Here is a 12,946-nt window from a genome sequence, read left to right as displayed (position 1 = left end):
GGTGGAAGTTTGTATGGAGCAATTATCGAATTTAACGCGAGTGAAGCCGCGGATAATATACAAGTCATATAGGAGAGGTATAAGTGTGTGTGAGAGAGATAGAGACTACAGCAGAGCTGATGCTGTCACCGAACATGTTTGTTACTAAGATGAAGCTGTTCGAAGCTGCCAAAGCGTTCCATGCTCAGTACTGGTAAGAGCGAGAGAGAGAATAATATATAAAGACGAAGGGAGAAGGATGCTATCTAGAGACATGGAGAAGGATGCTGTCTAGAGACATGTTTGTTACTAAGATGAAGCTGTTCGAAGCTGCCAAAGCGTTCCATGCTCAGTACAGGTAAAAGCGAGAGAGAGAATAATATATAAAGACGAAGGGAGAAGGATGCTGTCTAGAGACATGGAGAAGGATGCTGTCTAGAGACATGTTTGTTACTAAGATGAAGCTGTTCGAAGCTGCCAAAGCGTTCCATGCGCAGTACAGGTAAGAGCGAGAGAGAGAATAATATATAAAGACGAAGGGAGAAGGATGCTATCTAGAGACATGGAGAAGGATGCTGTCTAGAGACATGTTTGTTACTAAGATGAAGCTGTTCGAAGCTGCCAAAGCGTTCCATGCTCAGTACAGGTAAGAGCGAGAGAGAGAATAATATACAAAGGGTAAGCCTAGTCCACTCAGGCCTTAAACTAGGTCTTGAGTTCTCCGAAAACGCAATGGGTCGGGTTTTTGAAATGAAATGAAATGAAATGAAATGAAATGAAAGCATTTTATTTGAAATGAAATGAAATGAAAGCATTTATTTCGGACACACATCCATATTATGTTAGTAATAACTTAAAAACTAAACTAAATATACGTTAGTAGAAAGTATAGCTACAATTAGACTGATGCAAGGACATCCAGTGCGTGAGGATAGGGCTGTCCACCCTCTCAGCAATCACCTTCAGGAGAGTGTTGGTACTGCCTCGCACGCGCTCGCACAGAGACGCCACCCGCTTCCGCATCACGGCGTGGAAGCCGTCCGTCCTCCAGGCGGCGAACATTCCTGACGCACTGCAGCGCCAGGGCAGGCCCAACATCCCCCTGAAGGCGTTATTGTACTGGACGCGCAGAGCACTGTAGGCTTTTTTAGTGTAATCACTCCACAGGTTGCACGTGTATAAAGTTTGGCAGTATGTTTTAAACAAAGTTATTTTTACCTGTGTAGAACAACGTGCAAACCTGCGAGAGAGCATATTACACCTCACCGACAGCGCTCTGCGCTCCCTTTCTATGTCTGCGTCATCTCTTAGAGTATCTGTGACCCAATGTCCCAGGTATTTAAATTTAGTGACTGTTTGAAGAGGAGAACCACTTAGCATTATTGGCGGAATGGGATATGTTTTAGTGCCAGACTTAAACAGTAATACCTCGCTCTTTTTTACATTATATTGTAGTCCATGGGCCACAGCATACCTGTCACATATATCAAGCAGAATCCTGAGTCCGTTGACTGAGGGGCTCAGCAGCACCATGTCGTCTGCGTAGCTGATGTTGTTAACAAAACAACCATCGACCGAGCATCCGACACCCGCGCTGCTGAGCTCCTCAATCAAGCCGTTAATGTACATGTTGAATAAAGTAGGAGAAGATAACCCTCCCTGCCTAACTCCACATTCCATTTTATAAACGTCAGAATACGCCCCCGTCCATCGAACTACATTCGACTGGTTGCCATACCAGTATCTTAAAATATTTATAACTTCAGCTGGTAAACTCGAGCCCACACACAACTTATTCCACAACACTTGGTATGACACCCGGTCAAATGCCTTCGACAAGTCCAAAAAGCAAGCGTATACTGGCGTGTTTCTCTCGGTATAGTACCTAACAGTGTGCTTAAGACACAGAACTGCTGATTCAGTTGACAAGCCCGGCCGGAACCCGAACTGGGCGTCATGCAGGTTAATACACTTGTTCATATAGGTATTAAGCACACTGTCTAATACCTTGGCACAGATAGTAGCCAGAGAAATTGGCCTATAATTGGACTTGTCGGAGGCATCACCGGTTTTGTTCTTTATGATGGGTACGACTACAGTCTTCATGAGATCGTCCGGTAAGTAGTTGTGACGTAAGCAAAATGTATAAAACATAGCAAGGACTCTCGGAAGATGAACACCTGCGTACTGCAGATGCTCAATGCTGAGACCGTCGTGCCCTGGCGACTTACCTCTTGTCATCTGTCGGATCACCTTAGACACTTCTGCTGGCGTAATTCTGATCGGGCTGTCACCAGGCGTGCGACTCTCAGCATTGAGCACCTGCCCACCTGCGGCGACTGGCAGAGCTGGCACTTTAAAGTGATTCATGAAGAGGTTGGCTACCTCCCCCGGCTCACTGATACCCTCGACACTAGCCGGTGGGCTCACTCGGGAGTTTACCTTATTAGTGGATTTCCAGAACTGTGCGAAGTTCTTTGCCTTATGGTGTGAAGCAATTATATCCATTTTAATTTGGTCTTTGTTGTTTTGACAAAACTTAAGTTTGGCTTTAAATTCTTTCCTGGAACTGCACATTTCCTCGTATAAGCTACCAGATTTAGGCTTCCCTTGTGCACACCATTCCTGAAAACAAAGCCGCGCCTTCAAGTGAGCCCCCCGGACATATTTATTCCAGCCGGTTACATAACCTCGCCTTCTAGGCCGCTCTCCTCCAAAGCTATCAACCGAGGCCTTAATTAGTGCCCCCGTAATAGAAGTATACAGTTCATCAATGATTTTCCTATGAGAATTGTTATTACATAGTTTGTCACAACATGCCTCCAGTTCTCTAGGAAAGTCAATGTCTTTCAACTTATTATTACATATGTTTACATATTCCTTAATTTGTAATGCTTCTCTCTCCCCCATATTATCCCCTTCAACATATTACCATTTGTATTTGAATTTTCACATAGTATTGGCACACTATTTTTTAAATTGCATACAATCTCTATGGGAAAGTGATCGGACCAGTACACATCGTAGTGTATTTTGGTGGACATAACTGTTTGTCTAGCCGCTGCTGACACCACACAGTGGTCAAGCCACCGTCTACATCCGTGACTATCACTCACATATGTGTACGAGTCCGATGGCAAGAGGTCTGAGTCAATTATACACATTTGTTGCTCTAAACAAAAAATAGATAATTCATTATAGAAAGCGGTATTCGGATGAGCATTAAAGTCGCCTAATAAATAAATCAAGTTCACATGTTCGTTATCTATGATCGCATACATTTCACTTAGGCAATTCGTGAATTCAATTAAATTTTCGCTCTCGTCATTAGGCATGTACACCGAAAACACTAACATGGATCTATTAGACATAACAATTTTTATAGCCACTAGTCTAACACTTTTGCACTGTATAATTGAAACGCACGGAAACCGGTTTTTACGCCAAAGAAGCGCTACTCCTCCGTGCGGACGACCCCGCAGCACGCCCGCTGATAAGTCCACCTCCGTATTGCCGAAGTATGCAAAATTGGGATTAATTGTACCGAGCATGGGTATGTCGTGCTGCAAGAGCCACGTTTCTTGTAGTGCAATCACGTCAGCTGATTCACAGAGTGCCCGAACACAGTCTACTGATCGAGATACACCTTTACAGTTAAATGACATAAATATGCAGTTATTATTTAGTTGAGCACTATCCATTTTGTACGATATCGAGGTCATTTAGTTCACTTTCGCTATTTCTAGGCATTTTTGAGAAGTTAACAAAACGCCTAAACAATATTCCTTCTGGCCAAAAATCCTCACTAAGAAAAGTGTTCAGCTGGCTTTTAGGCACAAGCATTTTGTAGGCATTGTAGCCTTTGTCAACTTTTAAATTCAATTTATGCAGCGAAACATTAATTCGTACCTTATTGTATACATGCGCAGTTATGTCCTCCTCCTTAGTGGACTTGTCAACATTGTATAAAAACAACGGAATCTTGATGTCGGCCGCTTTAAATTTACCGTTAATTTCAGTAACTCCTTTCCCAATTTTTCCCACAATCCTATTTCTCAATCTTTTACGCTGCATTAATGTCCATTCCTCTGAAGGGTTTTCTGTCTTCCATTGACCCGGCATTTTAAGTTTTTCAGCTAAAGATACTTGAAAATCAGGTTGAGATACACCCGCGCACATTCGTGTGTTGTTTGAATGCGCACTCGATAAGTTTGCATGTGACGTTGTTGCTATTGCGCGCGCATCATCTGTTTGTCTCGAATCACTAGTGCACATTCGCTGATCTGCGCGCGCTGTCTGTGAACCCGAGTGTAACATAGGTACATTTGCATGCGCACTCGCCTCGTGCGACATAGGTGATTTTGGCAGCGCAACCGCACCGTCCTTACTCATCGCGGCTGCAGTATTGGTAGACTGGTTTAACATACGTGGTATTGAAGTCACATCACCGTTATCGCTGGCCGCTTGTTTGTTTTGTTCGTTACTTTGACTCGCACTGTAGGTAGATACGTCTCGATATGAATGTGTTGATGTTTCTAACGGCTGTTCGGGACTATTTACTAACGAACTACAATTATTTGAGTTTAATACCGAGATATGTTTCAGTCCCATAGGTCCGCTGTCATAATTGCAGTTGCGGTTTATGTAATTCCCACGCCTGGTATTCACATTATTGTAGTCATTTTGATAAACAGTCGATGTCGATAATTTTAGGTCATTAACCTCATTTTTTAACTTTTGAAATGTATCGATGGACACGCAGCGTTCTTGAACCATCTGTACCTCCTTCTTTAAAACTAAAATATCTTTAAGTAGTCGCGTTACATCCACATGATCGAACGTGATCGGAGGCAGTTTCTGAAGATCCCGGGCAACGAAAATCGGAATAAACTCAGGATCCGTCTGTTTCATTAAGGTGATTATGTCGTTAATGTCACGCTGTGTTTTTCCATTGCCTTTCCGAATCTTGATACGTTTCTCTGCTGGTATTGAATCGTATAGTAGTTTCTTAGCGCCGCGTATGTCTTCTGATGTAAACGCCGACACACATATTTGACTTAGACTGTTCTCACTCATTACATCCATTTTATTTCTCACAAAAGCCAAAACTTCACTAATTACTAGATTACAACCGGTACATTTAATTACATTCGAAGCCATTGATTTTGGGCTTACCATTTCAAATTCCCGATGCACTAAAAAATAAAAAATACAAATTACGTCCTAAGAACTTATCTGAATTGTTTACGTATTTAATACGTATAACCCGTGTTATCACTTATATCCCAACATTGTTTATGTTTTCCCTACTGATAAAATATCCACATGTATTGGATATTTGTATGCACAGAATTATAGTTAAGCCAGAATGAGTAGTTAGGTCAAAATGTGTGTCCACATGAGAGGGCATTGTTTGGGCTGGTGTCCCTCTCGCACTTACTGACAATGTCAACATTATTCAGTGACGTCATCACTGTCATACATTGGGGATACCAGTCAATTTTCAAAGTTACTACCAAATCTACTAATACCCAACTGAAGGTATTTTTTAATTATACAAATCTTTGATTTATTGGCATCAAAATAATGACATAATAATTATTTGCCAATTCTTTAAAATATATCGAAACCCTAGTTTGAATATAACACTAAAATAGTATAAGAACTTATAAAGTCAGGTAATATACTCGTACAGATAGAAATACTACTACTATGGTAACCTCATTAACACTGGCCACACGTGCGAGAGGGACACCAGCCCAAACAATGCCCTCTCATGTGGACCGTTTTCGCTAGTCTGATACGATCGCCTTTCTGTCTCAGTGATAAGGTTCAATTTATAGCAGAAAATGTGATTGCGCTGTCCCCTGTAAAGGTCTTTGTTGCATGATACTGATATGAACTTTAACAATTAATTGATATTTACATGACACATCTGGGGTTTACCAGCAATTGGTTTATAAACATGGACTCGGGATTGTATGGTCCAGTTTTTGATTGTTAGTGAAGAGTGTGGTAGTGATTTGAAAGCACTTCTAGATTAAAATATTTTTTTTTTTATTATAGTCACGCTCCCCACGAACTCTACGCGTACATCCGTCGTTGCCTCGCCTTGGAAATGGAAGTCATACAGAGCGCTACCCAATACGTGGCCCAGCCACACACTGAGAGGAAATACAGCGAGGTACGTAGTGTAAACGGTCCACACTTCGCGAGGCAAAATATTAGTGTAGACTTGCCTCGGACGGGGCAGCACGCACGTTTTGTAAATGAAAATGAAATATTTATTTTTCAAGTAGGCATATTTACAATGCGCATATGAACGTCAAATAAAGCTACGCCGGCTCTAACCCTACGCCTCAGCTCGAGAAGATTTCAGTCCCCCCTCAGTTGGGAGTTGGGTACGACCGAGAGGCAAGTCTACTTTGAAAATCGACACCGGAAGAAAGGGGGTGTTGAAATTTTTAACCCGTCACACAAACATTTTGAAATAAGTGATTATTGATTGATTTTTTTTTGCTACGCAGTTGCTGACAGACTTGCAAACCGTCCGCCAAAAGGTGACGATGGTCAGCGAAGAGATCCGGTCGCTTCAGGCCCACAACGAATCGTTCTCGCTCCAATACCATGAGTGTCTCAAGAACAAAGGTAAGTCCAAGTATACCCCTGAAAAACTTGGTAACAAAATAGGAATAATAGAAACAAATTTAACTTTTTCCTTAATTTTTGTACAGTGTATGGTGGCTACGTATTTTCGATTAAAAATGTGTGTATTTTTAGGGTTCCGTAGTCAACTAGGAACCCTTATAGTTTCGCCATGTCTGTCTGTCCGTCCGTCCGTCCGTCCGTCCGCGGATAATCTCAGTAACCGTTAGCACTAGAAAGCTGAAATTTAGTACCAATATGTATATTAATCACGCCAACAAAGTGCAAAAATAAAAATTGGAAAAAAATGTTTTATTAGGGTACCCCCCCTACATGTAAAGTGGAGGCTGATATTTTTTTTCATTCCAACCCCAACGTGTGATATATTGTTGGATAGGTATTTGAAAATGAATAAGAGTTTACTAAGATCGTTTTTTGATATTATTTTTATTTTCGGAAATAATCGCTCCTAAAGGAAAAAAAAGTGCGTCCCCCCCTCTAACTTTTGAACCATATGTTTAAAAAATATGAAAAAAATCACAAAAGTAGAACTTTATAAAGACTTTCTAGGAAAATTATTTTGAACTTGATAGATTCAGTGGTTTTTGAGAAAAATACGGAAAACTACGGAACCCTACACTGAGCGTGGCCCGATACGCTCTTGGCCGGTTTTTTTTTAACTTTGGCTACCGAAAACGCTGTCAGACATGTCGTGACGTCATAGAACCTAACTTCATGTCGAGTCAATCACTGACATGATAAACTTTATGCCTCATAATTAAATGTCAGAAAATTTTGTGTTCAATTCGATTTACGTCATGCACAGACAACCTATAGATTAACATGGCTAATTTAGTTTATGCCTGATTAAGTGATAGTATAATGTTCCTGTGTGTGTCTAATAATTCGAGGACAGGGTATCAGTTAGCGTTGCCAAAAGCGAATCTTGTAATTTTCAAAAAGAGTCCATATTACCGATGTGTACAAATTTATAATAAAATACCGCAAAATATATTAAATTGAAATAATAGCACCCGTTTTAAAAATACAATAATGAAAATATTAATACAGAAATGTTATTACTCAGTTGACGAATTTTATAGTGACAATGAATTTGAAATCACATTTAATAATTAATTTACAGTATTTTATTGTTAGTATTATTTGCTTGTTTTGTATTATATAATTTTTGTAATAATTATTATCAAATTGAATTTTATATTAGGATTTTATTTTGGGATTTTTGACATATCAGTTTTATATACCTTATTACTTTTCAAATTACTACAAATGTTTAAATTATGATAATGTTTTTTAAGCATTACTATTGTGTACATACAAACTTGCTTTGCCCTAACAGGGCCCATGTGAAACAAGCTATTGACTGTAACATCTATAATTATTACCATGGTTGCAATAAAGGATTATGATTATGATTATGATAATTTAAGTGTTATTTACTTGTAACTTTTGTATTACGGGGGTGGCTTAGCAAATTGCTAAAACTCACAGGTTAAATAAATGAAAAAAAAGGACCTGTTACTTTAGAACTTATTAATCATCTGTGCCCGGTATGCCTAAGTAACTTGTAATATCTATTCCAGGTCACATCCAGTACCTGCAGTCTTCTGGACAACTGACCAACGAGCGACGTGAGTTGGAGGCGTGTCTCCGCAGCCAGATCGAGGAGATGGAGAGGAAACTTAATGCTTTGGTAAGATATAAATCATTCATTCATTCATATCATTCATTCATATCATTCATTCATATCATTCATTCATATCATCCATTCATTCATTCAAATCATTTATTGCATGCACATGTGTTTACAATTGGTGTTTTTATAGATTAAGTTGTTGTAGAGCTGTGCAGCTGGTTCTAGTGGGCGAGAAATAACAATTCCATGTGTGGCCGGGTGAACAACCATTTATTTTACGTACTCACATCAACGTACACAACGTAATCCCAGAAGACATTTTTTTATATTGTAACCAAACGTTTCCATAGCAACCGCTACATGGACAAAAAAAGGTTTAATTTCTGTTGGATCCTCCAACAAAGTCACAACATGCACCCGTCAGGGTATAGCAACATAGTAACTTACATACTAGATTCTTAACATGCTTATTATATTAAATTACTAAATATACACCCTGTTTTTATTGAATTCCGTTAACTTTAAGGGAAAATTCTTTAGTTCAAATACAATCAATTTCTCTAAGAAACTAGCTTCTTGACTCTTACGGTTATCGAATTATTAAAAAAAAATACTGAACACGTGTGTGGCATTCCTTACCACTTCCTAATGTTATTTGTTTTGACATGTGCCGTCAAACACTTGACAATGACTTTATGTTATGATTAAGGTCCTCTCACACTAATGATTCCATTTATTATGTATTGAAACAAAAAAAAAAATCGAATTTAACAAAAAGCTATATACAGGAGGGTTCCTGATGATGAACCTAACTGCGTGTCGAATTTAACGGAAAACAAAAAAAAAACACGGTGTATAAATAAATATAAATATTGGGGTACACCTTGCACAGATCAACCTAGCCCCAAACATACACTTAATAGTAGGATTTGCTCGCGTTAGAAAGAGACAAAAAGTAGCCTATTGCACTCACCGACCTTTCAGCTATTTCCACAAAATCACGTCAATTGGTCGCTCCGTTTTGCCGTGAAACACGGACAAACAAACAGACACACACACTTTCCCATTTATAATATTACTATGGATTTGACAGTTGACAGCCCACTAACCCTGAGTTAAGTCGCTGGTGCAAGTGGACCTTAATTTGGCCTTAATAAATATAAATTAGGTTTAAATTAACTACTGTCCATGTTTCAGTGTTTCTCTTATATTTATCTGATGCTTTAATTCATGTACAGACAAGTTCCATATCTTATACTATTAAACGAGCAATTCTTGTATATTTATTTATTTATATATACCGACGATCTCGGAAATCGCTCTAACGATTTCGCTGAAATTTGTTATGTGGGGCTTTTCGGGGGTGAAAAATCGATCTAGCCGTAGCCTTAGATCCCGGAAAACGCGAATTTTCGAGTTTTCATGAGTTTTTCTTTCGCGTTTGTAAACGTAAAATATGGTCCTTAATTTCGCCGCGCGCGCATCGATTCCGCTTAGCTCAGTCGTACGAGGTCATATCTATTCATATTCATATCTATTCATATCTATTTATTGCATCCATGGTGTTATAAGATGTTACAAAGTAATGGTAAAAATTAATAATAATTACAAAATAATGTGTGTTAAAGTCGGTCTAATGTACGCAGATAGATCGTAGGTGTCAGGGTTTCGAATCCCGGCCAGAAATTAAGTTTTTGTTTTTTGTCTTTTTTTTTTGTTTTTGTATTTATAAGAGTTTTTTTTTATCTAAAGACGTGATATATTAAAATAGAACTTAGCGAAGCTCGGTCGCCTAGATATTAAATTGTTTATTTGTCTGTCTACAGGTGGCTCAAATCAAGCAAGCCCAGATGGAGCTAGTGGACCATATAAAGGAGAACATCGCTACCCTACGACAGCTTCAGAGCATTGTTTTGGACGACGAACTAATCAGGTAGAAAAATTTGAACCCTCTGAACTTCCTCTTTGTGAAGCCATTTAGATCCAGTTATATCAAACACAGTCTGGTAGCCTAGTGGTAAGAGCGTGCGACTTTCGATCCGGAGGTCGCGGGTTCGAACCCCGGCTCGTATCAATGAGTATTTCGGAACATATGTGCGAAATGTCATTTGATATTTGCCAGTCGCTTTTCGGTGAAGGAAAACATCGTGAGGAAACCTGACTAATTCCAATAAGGCTTAGTTACCCTTCGGGGTTGGAAGGTCAGATGGCAGTCGCTTTCGTAAAAGTAGTGCCTACGCCAAATCTTGGCATTAGTTGTCAAAGTTCCGGTCCCTTAGGATGTGAATTTTGAAAAATCCTTTCTTAGTGAACCTCTACACCATATAAGGAACCTACGTGCCAAATTTAAAATCTTTAGGACCAGCGGTTTCGGCTGTGCGTTGATATGTCAGTCAGTCAGTCAGTTTCTTCTTTTATAAGGTCAGTGTGGGGAAGACCGTCTACCCGGAAAGACCGTCTATTGACAATAACTTTTGTGTTAATATATCTACGCCTCTCACACCTCCCAAGGTATACCAGTTTTTCATCCTTAAGCCATTGGTCTTGACCACTTGACCCTAGGACGAACACTAGTAAACAATAAACTTGATTCGTGTTTCGAACTCGAGCATCGAGTTCAACATGGTTCCGCAAAAAATTAAATGACATAGTTGTGAAGAATTATAAGTGGTGAACAGAACTAAGCCTACTTACACTGCATTACTCATCATCATTTAAGTTGGTAGTGTTTGTATAGATTATGCAACCACCGGCGAAAAATATTTCAAAAGAGAGTTATGTATTTTAGAAATAAAAGTAAGCATTTTGAATCCAATTATTTATTTAAACAGAAAACATAATATTTGCGCACCCTTGACAAAACATATTTGATAAAGGTTGTTCGTCAGACGGCAGAAACTGAACCCTGGAGGCACAGAGGGTCATATCGAAACTATGACTAGTGGCACAAACTGTGCACTTCTCAAGCAAAATCATTTCGTCTTCCTCGTCGATATATACGCTGGTGTTAGGAAGTGCATCAAAAAAAGATTCTATCAATACATTCTTCGGAAGATGTATAGACATGACTTGTATATAACAAATAGTTATGTATTAAGTATACAAATAATGACATCTGAATCTCTACTATGAGTTTTTGAAGTCGTAATCGAGCAAAATGCTCGGGATTCAAAATTATAATCCTGAGCATAGTTAGGGATTCAAGTATTAACGCTCAAGGTGGAAATAATTTTGCTACCATGTGACATATACAATTTTTCACGTCACCTATGAGGAAATTACCAAAATGTTAATAATGAATATACCTACTGCAAATCAGTAGTACGAACTTAATCTACAACAATTTTTAAACGATCATGAAATATAATATCAAAACTCTTTTCATTTAATTAATATGGCAACATAAAATCCTTGAACAGAAAAGAATCACTCAGCTCCTCCAAGACTCGAGTTTGTAATATTCATACTCCCCGAGTTACACACAATGTTTTTCATCACACTTGCAACATAAAAATATGTAAAAAGATAAAAAAAATTGAATACGGTACTAGAAATTTCATAACTCCCTTGGGAGAACGATTTTTCTATAACTCACGCTCCGTCTGCGTGTAAAATCACGTTTAGTGTGCGAGTGTGATGTAAAAAATTTCGCCTTCATTCATACTGTAGTGACTATAGCAAAACCAAGCATTGCTAAGAAATGTTACCAAACTAATTCTTAATATCTATCTTAATATCCTATTACGTTTTCTTAATTAACATACATACATACATACATACAATCACGCCTGTTTCCCATATAGGGGTAGGCAGAGCACATGAAACTGCTAAAGTTTCATGTGCTCTTGGCAAATAAGGGGTTGAAAGAAAACGAAACTGTGACATTGCAGTCACAGGTTGCCAGCTTCTCGCCTACGCCACAATTTACCCCATATCCCACAATCGCCTTCTACGACACCCACGGGAAGAAAGGGGGTGGTGAAATTATTAACCCGTCACCACACGGAAACTTAATTAACATAGTTTCAAAAACAGATAAGTAGTTGGATTTATATGAGCCTGTAATATCGTGACTAAATTGTATTCGCAGGTGTTCGTTGGAAAAACAGTATTATGCAATATCTGGACCTGAAAAGAAAAGGTTATGAACCCCATCTACGGGACATATGCCGGTCTTGCCTTATAAATAGAAAAATGCTTATATGTTCAAAATTTCAACGTTATTTTAATAGTTATCTAGCACATTCTGCCCCGTTATTACGTAAAATAACAATGATCATGATTTTGGAACCTAGTCTCATATGAAATTACGCGACAACAAGCACTAGACGGTCTTTCCGTGCTCATCGCGGGAGGACGGTCAACCCGCCGAGCCTTAAAAAAAAGTGATTTTTATCACTTAAAAGTACCTTACTTCACCAAAATACTGTAAAAGCTTTGTAAAATATAATATTTGCTATCCCATAGGACCATGCGCATTACGCCAGACTGCATTAATTATAGAGTTTTATCCACTCAAACTTTATTTCAAATAAACTATGCCGGTCTTGCCCGCACTGACCTTATATTTAGATTTATTGTAAGTTAATTTATGTATGATAGTAGTGTGACTATACTTTAAAAAGAAAATAATTTATTAATAACCAAATAAATACAAACCACTAC

General features: G+C 38.7%; 1 protein-coding gene across 1 annotated transcript in view; it reads left to right on the top strand.

Annotated features, from left to right (window-relative positions):
* The window catches only part of LOC125239563 (signal transducer and activator of transcription 5B), a 60,813-nt gene that overhangs the window by 14,434 nt on the left and 33,433 nt on the right, over positions 1–12,946 (top strand). Inside the window, 4 exon segments of the mRNA XM_048147193.1 lie at positions 6,046–6,163; positions 6,507–6,627; positions 8,229–8,338; positions 10,108–10,214. Coding sequence (XP_048003150.1) covers positions 6,046–6,163; positions 6,507–6,627; positions 8,229–8,338; positions 10,108–10,214 — 456 coding nt within the window.

This window comes from Leguminivora glycinivorella, chromosome 25 (assembly GCF_023078275.1).
Source record: "Leguminivora glycinivorella isolate SPB_JAAS2020 chromosome 25, LegGlyc_1.1, whole genome shotgun sequence".
Lineage (NCBI taxonomy): Eukaryota > Metazoa > Arthropoda > Insecta > Lepidoptera > Tortricidae > Leguminivora > Leguminivora glycinivorella.
Note: the sequence above shows the minus strand (reverse complement) of the source record. Positions and strands in the feature narration are given on the sequence as shown.